The sequence below is a fragment of the Uranotaenia lowii genome, chromosome 2 (genome assembly GCF_029784155.1).
Source record: "Uranotaenia lowii strain MFRU-FL chromosome 2, ASM2978415v1, whole genome shotgun sequence".
NCBI classification, from domain to species: domain Eukaryota; kingdom Metazoa; phylum Arthropoda; class Insecta; order Diptera; family Culicidae; genus Uranotaenia; species Uranotaenia lowii.
Genome location: NC_073692.1, coordinates 4,933,553 through 4,950,764, shown reverse-complemented (window position 1 = coordinate 4,950,764; position 17,212 = coordinate 4,933,553). Strand labels below are relative to the sequence as shown.

At 38.5% G+C, this 17,212-nt stretch overlaps 1 protein-coding gene across 1 annotated transcript in view; it reads right to left on the bottom strand.

Moving 5' to 3' along the window:
- Positions 1-17,212, bottom strand: part of LOC129743698 (fibronectin type-III domain-containing protein 3A-like) — a 104,223-nt gene that overhangs the window by 74,138 nt on the left and 12,873 nt on the right. The window contains exon 2 of the mRNA XM_055735804.1: positions 6,206-7,430. Within this exon, the coding sequence (XP_055591779.1) occupies positions 6,206-6,884 (679 nt within the window). The 5' untranslated portion in view covers positions 6,885-7,430. The remainder of the gene's footprint in view (positions 1-6,205; positions 7,431-17,212) is intronic.

Here is a 17,212-nt window from a genome sequence, read left to right as displayed (position 1 = left end):
GTTGCTATTCGAACGCTTGATTTTTGGTCTCTTTGTTGGTTTCTTGGATTCGACAAGCCACAACCCGGATATTGCCACGAAACAATCGGTTTCTGATAGTTTGGTTGAGTATATATCGTTTCCTTCTACGCCCTTACGACGAATTTTTTGAACTAGCGCTCCAGACATCCGCCTGAACCAAGTCGTCAGTTTGGCATTTTGATGGGAAGCTGACGGTCTCAATTTCTCATTGTACCTGTCCACTCGAGCGAAACTTAAAAAAACGGATCAACTTCAGCGGGTTGCAGCCCAAGACCATCTTCTGTATTTTGTGTCTACTTCTTAGGATGCAAAAAAAATCATTAAAGATTAAAGAAAATATCCTCCGCGTGACTTGTACCTGTGACATTGGCAGGTTGTTTCGCAACGAACAAGCATAGGAAGTGAACCAGTCAGTGTATAATTTAAGCTTTATTTTCAGTCGCGGAGTTTTAATCTATCAGCAAAAAAAAATTATATTAGGTTTCATTTTTTGTAAAAAATAGGTAAAATTTGTTTGGAAAATTTGTGCATTTTTTTGGCAGAAGGGTAGAGCATTGCAAACATTTTTAAAATAAAGGTTTTAATTCAAAAATAAACTTTCTCGAATACCGCCAGTAATTTTGACTTTTGAGAAAAAGTCATAGACGTTTATCTTTGTTTATTTTTCGCAGTTCAATAAAAAAACAGGAATCCTGACGAAATTTTGAAGAAGTTTTGAACGAAATTTTATACATTTTATTTGAGCAACAAACTAAACGCTTTGTAGTCATAAACGAAGTTGTTAAATGAATCGAACCCGAAAATATCAAATAGGTATGGGAGAGTGAGGAATCATGGGCCCCTTTTTTTTGTTGTTCCATAACTTCTTTATTATAGAAGATAAAATGAAAATAAAAAATGGTATTGTTTTTTACATTTTCAAGGTATCATAAGGTATTTTTATAAAATTTTTAATATGTCGTTTTTCCCAAATTCTGACTGTTTTAAAAAAAGCAATATTTTTTGGATTTTGAAAAATGGTGGGGAGTCGTGGGCCACTAAATCCAAATTGACCAAATAACATGCAAAGTTTCCCAAAACTGTTTTTTCATAATTCATTTCGTTATTTTAAAGTAATTTTAGATGATGAAATAAAAAAGAGAGCTGTGTATGATCGAAAAGATTCAAAAACCTGGCTCGCAAACGTTTTGGCATAATTCCTTACATAGAATGGACAAAATATTTTTCATAACTCTTCATTTGGCATAAGAAAAGTTTACAGATAGGGAAAACGTATTTTAAGTTCTGAATGTGTATCAAAACATAAAAATATAGGTGGTTAAAAATATGTGGCCCACGATTCCCCACAAGCTATGATTTGCAAATTGATTGCGTTTGTGTGACTTATTGATGTTTCATCAAAAATTCCAATTCCACGTGAAAGATCATGACAAAACTAAGATTACAAGCGTATGAGCATATTTTTGTTATGAACTTTAGGTTCCCCATCGATGTAATTAGTGGGTGTACTTTTAATTATGAAAGTAAATTTTTCTAACTTTTTTTAGCTTTATAGATAACAGAAGCATATCATGCGTATTTAAGTCAACAACATATAGAAATATATGCTCACGCAAAGCGATGACTATGACAGTTGGTTCGAGATTATTATCTCAACACACATCTGAGATATTAAAAGTGGCCCACGTTTCCCCATGGCCCACGATACCCCACTCTCCCCTACTCATAGACCTTCTTAATCGATGTCAGAATAAGTTGTCAAGTTTTTTTTTTCAAAATTGGGAATGATTTAGCTTTAAATTGATTATTTTGTTAATTTCTAATCGTCATACCATCAAAACAAGGGATGTTAGACCAAATCTAACAAAAGAGTCGAAATCACGATAGCAAAATCTTCCAAAATCAATTATTGGAAAAATGGCATAAAAAATACTTGTGTCATGAATCATATAAATAGACAAATAGACCTGTTCAGAATAAAATCGATAACCGAAAAGTTGAAAAATTTAGGCAACTAACGATGCCATTGAGTAAATCAATTTATTTTACAAACAGTTATCGAAACATTTTCTTGAAGAATTCCTCATTCGCAAACTAGCGCCAGCTTGAAATGAGTGCATCTCAAAGCACTTTTTAAGCAAAATCTTCCAGAGTGAGGTTATACAAACGAAGAAGAAAAAAAGAAAAAGAAAATCCCGAGCCAACATCCGCAAAGTAAACGAACCTTTCAAATATGCTGTCTGCGGCAGCAAAAGTCAAATCTCCGATGTAGGTAGGTCCCACTCTTCTGGTCTGGTCTCGCTAAGTTTAGTGCTTGAAGTTTCGCGTAAAAATTCGCGATGCAGAAATCGGACCGGTTTTTCGTTATTTTCGTTATGGCAGCAAAAGTGATCGTAAAAGCTGCCTAGCATAAAACTCCTATCCGTTTCTTCCGGGATGGTTTGTTGCGCCGCTCTCTGATGAGTTGGGGCTTTTTTTTGCGCATTCGTACACCCTTGCACTGCTCCAACCAAGCGAGATTGTGTTGTTTCTTGTTTTCATTTTTGTAGATGTTGCAAAACCGGGGGGTTTGTGAAGATCTCGTTTAAAGTTTTCCAATGCCAACGCGACATCCTTGAGAGTTGTTTCGCTATCAACTTTGAGGCTTGTGGTGTTTGCCCTTTTGTTGCAGAAGATACGGGGTAGGTAATTCTTTTCAGATTTAGTAAATCTCAAATTATACGAGTAAAATCTCCCACATTCCCCAGAAAGGCTGTCATCTTGCATGAGATGATCCATTCGTTTAAAATTTATAAAATGGATTTTCAGAGTAAAACATATCGGCATGATAGATAATATAATGAAAAAAAAAGAGTTCTCTAAACGTTCAACCTTTCTTTCTTCATTTTATCCTACGGTTACCACGACGTGACCGGCGCCGTTGTGGATTTTGTAAATGAAAATATTCAATAAAGAGATATAATGATTGCACTACCTTCATTTGACCCAATAAAAACTATAAAATTCTGATGATTACTTCTAAATCTTTTTACAGGTTTTCGTTACCGAATTGCCAAATCTACATGAATATTTGAGAGACTGTACTTGTCAGTTGTTCATTGTCTGCACCAAAGTTTCAACAATTATGCAAAAAAGAGTTCCATTAACATGTTTTGGAGTTTCAACAGTTTTGGGATTCTTTTGATCCAATTTTCAACTAAACACATTTTGTTTACTTAAACTTCCAAAGCTGTTCGGATCAATATGACCCGAATCGCACATACACTACATCTTAATCTTCACTCCAATATACTGAAGAACTTAGATTTTTGGGAGACCATGTATGTTCTATGAAAATAATAATCAAATTAACGAAAAAAAGGTCCAGAACGAGTTTATCTAGATACGTTAAACCTTGACAAACCTAATGATCAATGCCAGCGTTTTGCATACTGCAACAGGTAAAAAATTACAAGTGGATTCGATATACGTAGATTTCACCAAGGCTTTACACAAAGTACCTCAAGGAGTCTTAAGAGAAAACCTTGATCGATATGGACTTCCTGAGTGGACAACTAAATGGCAGTATTCGTATTTGCTGAACCGTCGAGGTTTTATAAAAATTCGTGGAACTCACTCCTTCGTTTTCGACATGCCTTCTGTCTGGTGTTCCGCAGGGCAGCCATCTTGGACCGCATATCTTCGTACTTTATATCAACGACCTGGCAGCATTCCTTCAGTCACCGAATAACCTACCGGACCGTCGAATTGATAATGGATTGTGTTGTACTTCAGAAGGACATCGACCGCTTATTATTATGGTGCGATATACACGGTATGGAAGTAAACGTCAAAAAATGTGCCGCTTTTTGTGAATCAAAGCTTCAGTTGTCTACGGTTACGTTTTAAGTGACACCTCTCTTGAAAGTAACCTTCGTTAAGACTCATGTGACCCATATATGTTGTAGAGCTAGCTGATGGTATTAGTCTTGCGGCTGAAGGAAATGATAGCACATTTTGGAATACTGATAGCTAGGCAGTTCATGTAACACCAATCGTTGAGTTTGTTAATGTAACGTTGTAAGTCCTGACAGTCGGTGCTCGATTTTATCTTGCTATAGATTTTGAGGTCATCAGTATATGCCAGCCGACACTCTTCGGGGAGTGCTAACAGAATTGTGTGGCGACCGTATCACAACATACACAACAACCGACTAGAGAGAGTTCAGAAGAAGTTCTTGAAATACGCTTTGAGAAACCTTGGTTGGCAAGCGGAAATACCGGAGTATCGAGTCTTGTGCATGCTGGTAGGTTTGGATACGCTGGAAACCCGAAGTAAATCGATCGACGCACTGTTTCTAAAGGATTTAATCTGTGGAAGACATTATTCGCCATATTTATTATCTCTTATATCTCCGTACGAAGGCCGTAGCAGTTTACGAAGCGTAAGGCCGTTTCAACTAGCTAATCGGATCCAGAATTACGCTCGAAACGAACCGATGTACCGAATGATGGCATTTTACAACGCAAACGTCGATATTATTCAACTAAGCATGACCATAGAACAAATTAAAAGTAGAATTGTGCAGTGCTCTTTTACAAATTAACAATTAGTGTAGTTATTAAGTGTGACTATATTATAGAATAAGATAAAGGGCTAAAGCCTAGGATCTAATCAATAAATTAAAATTAAAAAAATTAAAATTAAAATTAAAGAATATCGTTGAAGAAAATAGAGAAAAGAAGCGGACCAAGGTTGCTCCCCTGTGGGACACCTGAGTTGTTCTGGAATTCCTTAGATTCATGAGACCCAATTTTCACTGATACTCTTCTAACGGTTAGGTATGATTCCATCCACTTTACCATAACGTCTGCTACACCAAATTTGTCTAGCTTAGGCCCAGGCCCAGATACATCTGGATTGGAAGAAAGGGTTAGCACGAGAGGGGTACTCTCAAGACTTACGATCAGCAAGTGTATCAGCGCCCAGGACATAGGAGCTCGTCAGCCACAGGACCAGCGCAGGAAACATCCAGCGGTGCCACTGGAGTTAGAAGACGGAAAGGCGGGTTCCGAAAGGGTTACCCTCGATGCCATTTCGAGCTACGCTGCGGAAAGTGGCATGAGTTCTTTGCTGACGAACAGAGTAAGGACTTCCGGGATCCGAAGCCGAAATTGGTCAGCGCAGAGAGAAGTGGTCCAGTTCAACTGGTGGATTACCTCGAAGCGGAACTTGGATGATCCTGATCGGCGAGAGGGTTACTCTCGTTTTGTTGTGCTACGCTGCAGTCATCATGCGTAAGCTTGTGTTCATGTGCTGGAAAGGCACGACGGTGTTTGGGCGACGACGGTCAGTTGCCAGCCTCACCTCATTTCCGATGCCAGAACCAAGCTGGACAACGACTTCTGCCGGGGATCAAGATAGGAAGGAGAAATTCATCTTACGATATTCAGTTACGATTCGGTTAGCATGAATCTGCTGACTTCCGATGGCTGGAAGAAGTTGTTGGTGTTGCCAAATTCGCGTATTGACGATCACTGGTGGGATTAACAATCGCTAGTGTAGAGTGTAGCTATTTAAGGACCTTACTGAGATAACAAATAAACGGTAACTCTATTCCATCACTGAAACCTACGTTTTCATAATTTTACATAGTTTTTTCTTATTTTCTTCGCATATGTCAAATGATCAAATTAAAAGTAGTATTTAGTTAGGTTATATTAGGAAATAAAATTTTTATCGCATTTTGTTATTTGTTGTAATTATTCGCGTTTTTAACCTTCTAATTTAATTCTCTACCTCGTTGTCGTTGAAGTACAAAATCAGAATGAATGATAAAGAGTATCAAAAATATATCTAACTGACATTGGGGCATCCAGTGATGACGAGCTCGATGATGTTCGAAAGCTGCGCACCGAGGGACCCAACATTATTTCCAAATTTGATTGACGTATTTAGAAAATTTTAAGTCAATTTTCAAAACAATTTTCTACGGTTTCTCGGTTAAGCAATAAAATTATAAATTTTTTCCCAAAATTCACGGAGAGGTGGATTTTATTACCCATCTATCGTTATAGGAATTCGAACCTTTCATATACTTCCTAAACATTAGACTGGTCAAAATTGGACGCAAAACGTATCTATACATGTTGTTTTGAGTTCCGAAAATCCCAAATTTTATAAAATATCATAAATCTCACTTACCTCGAATAATTTCTCGATTGTTGCCGATCTGGAATGTCACAGAAACACCGGGACTGACATGGAAGAACACTACATGTTCCGAGGGCGGATGAGCGGGACAGTACGGCCGAGTTTGGGGTTCAAAGCCGGGCCCGAAGTGGAAAACCGGATCCACTATAGGCCAGCCGGCAGCCGCCGCCGAGTGACCAGCCGCGGCCGCATTGGTTGGTATCGGAGCGGCGCTTATGGTGGCTGCAGCTCCCGCCGCACTTGCACTAGCCGTAGCCACCGTTGCAATTCCGTTCAGCATCGGATGGTGATGATGGTGATGGATGTGGTGCATCGGCTGAATTGGCTGTGTAGTGGGCCCTGCTGTAGCCTGCCGAACTCCAAGTCCGTTAGCTGTCGAGGGTGTCGGAGCTTGCACAGTACGAGCTGTTGGAGCCACTACAGCGATGGCGGCAGTTGTGGCCGCTGTAGAGGTCACAACCACGCCACTTCCACCACCGCCACTCGGTGGCTCGGTCGCCATTTGAGGACGACGTGTTTTTTTGATCGAACCTATTTGGTAGTATTGCGTCGTCGGTGGTGGAAAAGGAAATTGATGCAAAGGCTGTTGTTGTTGGAGCTGCACAATAGATTCCTTTTGCGTATGTGTCGGCTGCTGTAGCACGGAGGGTAATACAGGTGCCTTTACCATCGAAATGCGCTTCCTTCGGGAGGCAGGCACACCACCACCGGGATAATTTCTAGTTTCAATTATGTCTTCGTTGCTTGCTACCGGTTACACAATTGGAATCGCCCTCAAATTCACAAACTAGAGACAGCTTCTAAATTCTTCGAATTTACTTATGCCATTACCACTGCTAGCCGGTTTATCAAAACTAAAACTGAAACGGACGTCACGAGTCACGTTACACCGGAAGTAGGGATAAACAACGAAACTGATGATCAACTGTTTTACGGTCAGAACTAATAACACATCGATGTTTTTTTTTTGCTGTTGCTGTTCACCGTTATCTATTCAACCACTTTTTTGTGCACCCCCGCAGAGTTTGCAAAAACCCGCGCACATGATATCGAAAACACTCTCTGAACTATAAGGTAGAATGTGCCAATCAGTAGCATTAAACGGGTGTGTCTATATTGGGGAAATTTCAACAGTTAACAAATTTTTTCAACTACACACAATTATATCACTGATAACGCTCTCTTGAAGACGACCAACACAATTAGACCAGTACACCTGGAAAGACAAGAAGGAAAAAAATCTATTATTAATACCTTTATATTTGTGATTAAATATTTGTTAAGGGGAAAACAGTGATTTATTTCGGTTTCGAACTGAAAGAAACATCATGCGTGCTTACGCCATCCCTCGATTGGAAGGGGGGATGTGGAAATGCATCGCTTCCAGATGTTTGTCCACGCGATTGCCCTACATCGACTCAAGTTGTACGTACGTACAGATATAGAACATCAGACAAAACAAGGATATGACGCGGATCGATTATTTTTACCTTCTACAAAACATCACAAGAGATTGGGGGTGGATTCACCACGGCTCCTGTTTCTGGCCGGTTGCCAAGGTGTGATATGGGGGGAAACCCTTTTTCAAACCGGGCGGCGTCCGTCGTTGGCAGCCGAAAAAAAAACACGGCAACCCATTCGGATTTTTGCCACGTCTATCTCGTCTCCGTTTGTGGTAATTATATTGCTACCATCTGTATATACGCGGCGAAGGTACAACGACCAACATTTAGGTGCCAACGACGAAATCGTGTGTGCGAATGTGTGATGTTTTGTTTTATTTTTTCTGTTTGTTCAAATTTATTCAGCTGATACAGACGACTTAAAGCAAATTTCCTGTCCTCCGGCTGTCGCGCCGGTCGGTCTTTGGGATATGTGCCATTGACACCATTCGGCTGCTGGTCGAGGGAAACTTAGCTGATTGGCGAAGAACACGACACGAGGAACAAGGCGCCGGATTCCAAAAAGTTTCGTTCTAAATTCGAATTAAATTTAGAACATTATCAACCACTTGTTGCAGTCCTATCACCGACAACAACACTTGCTGTAGACAGAATGAAAAGTTTACGCCGGGTTTGGTTGGTTTTTTTTATTTAATTTTTTTTGTGCTGCTCTAACTGATAGTAACGACGTGGCCGATCGTTATTTGAGTATATTCTGACCGGTTGGTCCACGTACAACTCAGATAGGCACGGTGGAAACCAAATGATGAAATAGGGCAATATTTATTACCAACATACGCGGACAATTTGACATGATTCCAATATTTTTGAGTGCATACTAGCCTAGTCTAAAAAAACCGAAGTGTCAACTAATCAAAACCTTGGGGGATAATTTTTTTTCATAAATTTCATTTCGTTTGTTTTACTTAAATAAATAAATACTTTTCTGGCATTTGCGTGTATTGATGAATTGTTATCCGACTAAACGTAATTTCAAACAAATGCTGTGAATTCTGATCTTGAACCTTATTTTAGAAACAGTTTTATTTGTACCGTAATCCGGGGTAAGATTGAAAACTTTTTTCAATATTTTTCGATTAATTTTTCTGTTAAGGGAAATGTGGCATGTTTCATATTTTTAAAACCAGTACGAGTTTTCTTGATCAATTGCTGAGGCAGCTCGGAACAAACTCAAATGATATAAAATTAATCATGAAACTCTACAAAATTGAACATAACACTTTCGGTGGCTCAAAGATATTAAATTTTCAACTTTTGGTCCAGTGACTCCATATATCCTATTTTTTATTTCTCATGTCCCTGAATTTTGAAAAAAAAAATGTTGGCAACCCTGCTCACATGAGTTCTTTGCGGTATTTGCCTACTATTGATCTCTCTGTTGATTCTCTATCACCACCCGTCGACTCGGGATTTAAGCCGAGCACATCGTCAATTGTTTCGATTAATTTTATATTAAAACCTGGCACAATCTGGGCTTCTGATTTCAAAATTGACGACCAAAAAACCCTGAATATTTTGTCAAAATCCAGAAATTACTCAACAAAAATCGAAAAGATAAAAAACCGGATTATGTTTCCTAAAACTTGTTCAAAAAATTAGTTTCAAAATTTTCACAACACAATTTGTTTTTTTTTATTTACCAAATAAAGTGGATAAATCCGGCCAACCGGGCCGGCATTGGCTAACGCGCAGTTGTACTAAAGCGGAAATTGCAGGTGGCGGGTGGCAAAAATACTACCAGCCTGGTAGTACCAGGTGCTGACCAAGTTCGACGGGTGTCTTCTGGTGGACGATGAAACCTATGTCAAGACTGACTTTGGGAAAATCCTAGATCAAAAATTTTACTTCGCCAAGGCTCGGGGGGATGTTCCAGCTAGATTTAAATTTGTTTTTGCACGAAAATTTATTATTTGGCAGGGGATTTGCAACTGTAGCAAAAAAAAACAAAAGTTTTCGTTACAAATATGTCAATGACGTCGGAACTTTATACTTACCAAAAAGAGTGTCTCCAAAAACGAATTTTGTCATTCATCGACCCTACGACCATCCCGCAATGTTTTGGCCAAATCCGGCAAGCTGTCATTACAGCAATGTCGTTCAAGAAAGGTATGCAGAGAAAGGGGTCCAGTTCCGCCCTATTGAGAAACACTGGGCAATCTTGAAAAGGAGACTGAAGGCTAAGGGAAAGATTGTCAATGACATCAATCAGATGAAGACCTGGTGGAATAAAATAGCTAAAACGATGGACGAATAAGGTGTGCGCCTTCTAATCAGCCGTGTTACAGATAAAATTCGAGAATTCCTTCGAAACCGTGACGAGTTATTTTAGCCCTTGTTTTAAAAAGTATGAAGAAATCGCTACATTTGTATGAAACAGATCTTGGATTCTGTAATAGATAAGCGAAATGCAAGCTTTATGTAATTACACCACTAGAATCGGTATGAAATTGGCTTTCTGGTGAATATTGCGGAAATCTTGGGTTAATATACTAAAAATCCTGTGCAAACTTGTATTTTAGTGTAAAAAAATCTGAAAAAAGCAAATTGACAAAAAAAAGTTAAAAAACCAACTACCTTTGAAAATTCCTCAAAAAATCTGTGTTTCGATTTTGGCAACCTAAAAATGCAAAAATGTGCTAAATTACATCAAGTTTTCAATCTTTTTTTCAAAATTAATCTGGTGTGACTTAAACAATTATGACGATTCATAGATCGCAAAGTACGGTTTTTACACCACTTTTCATACATTTTTTTGTGGTTATGATATTGAGAAATTAAAAACAAAAAATGTGCAACATATAGTTTCAGGTTTCTTGGACACAAAGTGAATTTATGTTTTAAGCATTCCAAAGCTGATCTACAGTATTTTTTCCGAAGCATGTTTTTCGGATTTTTTAGATTTTGAATAACGGAAAACTGAGGTGTTCTAGGTGAATAATGTCTGAGAAACATATTTGAGTTACATTACGAGGTCTAATTGACACTCAAGGTCTGATAAGGGATTTTTTTTCCGGGCTTTCAGGACGCGTTCATAAAAAAAGTAATGATGCAAAATTAAAGATTTCAAGGATTGATTGAGGGTCCCCGAAGATTTTATTTTTTATTTGGATACACCTGAATAAAGCTACAAGCCGCCAACCTTCCAATAGTGTCACATTGAAACTATTGGAAGGTTGGCACATTTGCACAATGAATTTTACTCTTGAACCTTTTTTAAGTTTTTTATTTTAGATACTAACTAAGTCTGAAATCTTCCCAGTGAAAAACATTGGAATATTTCTCTTTGAATTTTTCTATTACAGAGAATTTCAGTTAAAGAGAGATATATGATAAATCACGAATAGAATGTTTCATTTAACAGTACTAATCATTTATGACATTATTGTTTGAAGACACCAGAAACTGCCTTCTATGCAGACATAATCTTTAATCGAAGGCAATATACTAAACTCATATCCAGTTTATTTGTAAGATTAACATATTATTATGTATTCTCTGGATGCAACCAATATGTAACCAATGTTGCTGATATTCCAAAAGCATATCGAGTAAAATTCGGCATTAAACTCACACATTCCTGTTCCATCTCAGGCGATACCCAATTGTGGATTGGCTTCCATAATTCTGATCCCCACAGGCCAACGAACGAATATTGTTTGTTGCGTATTTAAATTTTCACTTTTTGCCAGTTTTTGTACTTTTATTTCCTTATCTAATCGCGCGAACCATTACATGCCAAACAAACGGCAACAAAAACACACAATTTGAAACGCAATTGGAATGTGGAACACGCTCGTGGATGAATGATTCGACGGCAACTAACTGGCGATGCCCGGGGTCAGAAGAGATCGGAAGCTCCGGGAATATGTAGATGACGGGGTTGGGGTGGGATATGTAGTCTCTTTCTAGCTTACATACATACAATAATATCAATTGGCAGCCGTCGGGACCCAGGGTCCGGTGGTGATGACCGAACGACCGGCTTTTCATCGGCTAGAGGTAGTACTTTTGATTTGATGGACATTGGTCGCGCACTTGGCATGGTCGGTCATAAACAGCGGACAGTTTTACAAAGCTACGGGGCAGCAGCGTGCCGGAGTGTTCGCGGCGACTTTTAGCTCCTCCGCTCCTCATTTGTGTCTCTCCTTCGGAAGAAGAAGGAAAGAACCTGGACTCATGTGTAGTCCGCAGCCAAGCCTCAGAGACCAGTGCTAGTCCTAACTGAACGTGTGATCGGCGACGCTGCGTATATGGTTGTTTGAAAGAATGATTAGATGACTTTTGTTCCTTTGGCATCTGGGTTGTCCATAACTATCATACGGCTGCGACTGCGACAGCAAACGACGAAGAGGTAACAATTATTCCGCGAACAATGTTGTCACTTGATTAGTTTTAATCATTTTCGAACGAATCCGATAGACGACTAATAACACTGTGCAACATTTTCGAGGTCACTTTCTGTAAACAACTTCTATTTATTTAATTACAAACATCAGTTTTCTTGTTTCTATTAAAGTCGCGTCAACTGAAGCTCTTTTCAAAGCAATCGGAAAGTTTCCTTTAATTCGAAATGGAATTTTTCGATTATTTTGTTTCAGTAGAATTATTCAACCAAGTAGGCCCACAACACATATTAGAGTCGCGATAACATTGTGTCATTCGAGGCTTTTTTAACGATGCAGTTGTCGGACGGCCATTAAAAACCCATTTTATCATTATAAACAAGGTTGGTTACTAAGCACTGTTGCTATGGAAAAACCAGAATTGTTGGAAGGATATCATGGATTGCTACTCCTTCAACACCCTCTCTCGTTCATGTATGATTAACAGCATACAACGACCGGTCCAAACGCCACACTTGACGGGATTTTGACTGTCGGGAACCTCCATGTAAACCGTCTCTTTCAACATTCCTTGAAGTCACTCCATCAACGAAAACCACATGGATCGCTGCTAACCGAGCTCCGGCGGGGTGGGTTTCATCGAAGTCCTGCCCATGTTGTTGTAGATAGTTTTTCGCTGCTAATCGAGCCTCGTAGAGCAACGGTAGGCCATGGTCATCTCCATTAAGACGAAACATCCATTCCGCACTCAAGAGCTTCAAACCATTGGACCACATCGTCAGGTTCCAAGAGTAATTGTTTTCGAAGAAATTAGGATCGCTCCTCACATCTTTCATCGGCATCGTATAATTTGGCACCAAGGTCGGAAAATTTTCTGGAAAATCAAAAGAAAGAGGACCAGCAGAAACTGCACCAAAATTAACGGAATAAACCAGGACTTACCTGGGAGCGAGCGCTCCTTACCGCTACGCCTCACCGACGCTTGCTTAAAGGGCTCGTGGTGTTCTTGATGCGGCGGCAGCGCGGATGGCTCTCCGTTGCTGCTAACATCAGTTGAACATTCATCTGACTCAGGGAATTCTTCGGAAGCAATAAGCGAATTGGGCAATTCACTATCAACCACACATGGCGAATCTTTAACATCGGTGACTAGTTTCAAACCATCAGTTTCATCCCCCTCTGGTTCGATAGGTACGGTGACCATCATGCACTCTCTTCTGACTTGGATACCAGCTGAATTTATCTTGATCCGCAGTTCATAAAGATTACCATTGAGATATGCGACCGCAACTGTCATTCCATCCTTCTTCAACGTCGCTTTGGAGCCAGAGAACAGAACGGAAATTCCAGCCCTTGCCCTTGCCTTGATTTATCATTCACTAGATGCTCACTGGATCCAGAGTCGAGCTTGAAACACAGCACTTTCTTGCACATCCAGCTTGACACGGCAATCGACCCTCTTGTGTCCCTTCTTGCCGCACCGATTACATCTTCCGTTGAACCTCTTCGTGACTTTTTAAGGAAAACAGCCCCAAGAAACGCTGCTGATTGTTCTTGATCTTGCACAACCCTCTGGCGATCCAGCTGCTTCATCTCCTCGCTTAGCAAACGCTGCTTTACGAGTTCCAGGCTCAGTTCATCGTCATCCAGGTTCTCCAAGGCTGTGATCAAAGGGTTCTATGATTCCGGCAGGGTGCCGAAAAGAATCACCACAACATCTGCGTCTGACAAATTCGTTGCTGCCAAACGTAGCTGCCGAACAAGGTCTTCAAATTTCACTAAATGGGACCGCATGGATTCACCTTCGTTCATCTACAAACGACCAAGTTGCTTCCGAAATAGATTCTGCGAGTTGCCTTATCACGAACTATTTCCAGGCATTCGTCTCCAAGGAAACTAATCAACGTTGACTTTGCTTTCCTGTCCGCTTCACGAAATTTCGTCCTTTCTGCTGCCACTTCCGGTGGATCCTGCGCCAAGGTGTGGGCCAACCCCAATGCGTCTAGATGCATCTTGACCCGGAAGCTCCAATTGTGGAATCCATTTCCACCACATAATAACGGTATTCCGTGTAAAACTGCTTCTCTTCCTGAAGAGCCCATAATCTGTTGAGATAGCAGAATTGGGGCAAGGACAGGAACAACAAGAATTCAAAAGGCTTTCAGACTAATATAAAAGTACGTCTTTATTAAGCGGAGTTCTGGTACTAAGTGATAAGTTTTTCATTATAAACAAGGTTGGTTTTTAACACTAAACATACCGACACTTTGTATATACCTATTCATACCGCGAGCGGTCAAATGACGGTTTTCACTGTTTTCGCTAAAACTTTCTTGTTTCTCAACCGATTTCTTTGAAGTTTATAGTTTTGAAAAGCCTATAATGTGACTCAAATATGTTTCTCAGACAATTTTCAGCTACAATCAATTATTTTAAAGTTACGTTAAGTCCAAGAAATTTTTTATGAAAAAACATGCTTCAGGAAAATTGCTATTAATCTGTACATCAGTGCTCAAAAACAATTTCACTTAGTGCATAAGAAAGCTGAAGTTAGAAGCTTTATGTTGCACATACGGAAATTTTTATCAAATTTTTTTTAAGATAATGGCCACAAAAAATGTAAAAAAGTTGTGTAAAACCCGTACTTTTCAATCAATCAACCGCCAAAGCTGTTCCTGTTACAGTAGAAAAATTTCAAAAAATGAATTGGAAAGTTGACGTAATTTGTCACATTTTGGCATCTTTAGATTTTTTAAAATACGAAATACATAATTTATGACGAATTTTCAAAGGTAGCTGTTTTTCAAACATTTCATCAATTCGGATTTTTGATACAATTCCTACACCTAAATTAAGCTTTGCACTGGATTTTGAGTATGTTATTGTAAGGTTTAGGCAAAAAATTTATATGCAAAAGAAACAGAATTTCATACCGGTTCTAGTGACGTAACTACATAGGCGGTGCGATGCTTGACAAAAATATAATAAATATATTTCTGAAAGTAAAACCAGAAAATTTGAGCGAATGCTCGTTTATTTTTTCGTTTCCTTTCACCCGTCTTCGTGTGCAAAATAGCTGTGAGATATTACCACCCACTGCGTCCGTCTGCCAAGCAAGAATTTGTGCTGACTTTTTAAAATTCAGAAACTACCTCACTGTTTTATTTATCATATTTTTGTCAAGCATCGCACCGCCAATGTAGTTACGTCACTAGAACCAGTATGAAATTTTCTTTCTTTGCATATAAATTTTTTGCCTAAACCTTACGATAACATACTCAAAATCCAGTGCAAAGCTGAATTTAGGTGTAGGAATTGTATCAAAAATCCGAATTGATGAAATGTTTGAAAAACAGCTACCTTTTAAAATTCGTCATAAATTATGTATTTCGTATTTTAAAAAATCTAAAGATGCCAAAATGTGACAAATTACGTCAACTTTCCAATTCATTTTTTGAAATTTTTCTACTGTAACAGGAACAGCTTTGCCGGTTGATTTATTGAAAAGTACTAGTTTTACACAACTTTTTTACATTTTTTGTGGCCATGATCTTAAAAAAAATTTGATAAAAATTTCCGTATGTGCAACATAAAGCTTCTAACTTTAGCTTTCTTATGCACTAAGTGAAATTTTTTTTGAGCACTGATGTACAGATTAATAGCAATTTTCCTGAAGCATGTTTTTTCATAAAAAAATTCTTGGACTTAACGTAACTTTAAAATAATTGATTGTAGCTGAAAATTGTCTGAGAAACATATTTGAGTCACATTATAGGCTTTTCAAAACTATAAACTTCAAAGAAATCGGTTGAGAAACAAGAAAGTTTTAGCGAAAACAGTGTAAACCGTCATTTGACCGCTCGCGGTATGAATAGGTATACCACATGCGTTATTCGAAAACCACAACACTTAGAAAACGCAAAAATACTTGCATTTTGAAAATAAAAATAGTCCTGTCGTTAAATTTGCGAAAAAAAATTTATATAAGGTGTAATCATCATTCAAAGTTCAAAAACCGTCATTTGACCGCCTCCGGTACGTTTAGTGTTAAGCACTGTTGCTTAGCTTAGCTTAGCTTGATTGACTACTCACATCCACCTGAACTATAAAACCCGAAATGCGTGAACTTATATGTTTACAATACTATGTTTTTTCTAGTCATAAAATGATTGCCTTAACAGAAATATATTGTTTTAGCTGCATTTAGAGCTCCATCGTTGCAGGCGTGGCTCAGCAGAACAAATTCCACATCGCCAATGGTTGCTACTCCGTGATTGACCGAGGCCATCAATTTTGTCCAGAGGTCAAAAGAATGGTATCTGGGATTGACAGCACATTCACAAAGAACAAAACTGATGCTCTCTCTTTCACATCAATAACGGCGCCGGCCACGTCCTAGTAGTCAATAGATAGGATGGAAAATAGAGAAAAGGATGAAAGAACAATGTTGTGCTTTAGGACCGAGGTCACCTCTGCATCCTAGCAAAAAAATATTTGTTGTATATGGGGTAGGAGGATTCAATTGGGAGACACTTTTGACTAGTGTTTTGTTACATCTTACATTTTCCTATATACTATTTCCTTATGAAATTCCGTTATAAAAAAGTTTCTTTCGATTTTTCTCAAACATATTTACTTTAAATAATGATTTCAAAACTAAAAACAAATCGAGCAAGAATATGAAATTTTATAAGCGTGTCAGAAGAAAAAAGAATTGTTTTTTATATGAATTTTTCTTCTAGCCTTATATTTGAAACGATATGAAAAGTTACGATTTTTGAACAGTTTTTTTAGTTTTTTCGTTTCAACTCATAAGTTTCGTGTTCTCAGTTTATGCATTTGTTAGTTATTCATTTTTCCAACAATAGTAGCAACATCTTTTGATAACTTTCTTCCAGAAACCTGTTACTTTTTGTTAGAATTTATCTGACAATAACAAAACACCATAGATAGAATCAGGCCAGAATATAATGGGATGCACATTCTCGTTTAAAAAGAGAAGTCTGCGTTTAGTGTTAAGCACTGTTGCTATGGAAAAACCAGAATTGTTGGAAGGATATCATGGATTGCTACTTCTTCAACAGATTTCTAGCCAAGCTAATCAATAGAATCGAGTTTTGTTGTTTTCTATATTGCAATATTTTGTATACTTTAACCGAGACTCGAATTCGAAAGTATCATATCAAATTTCG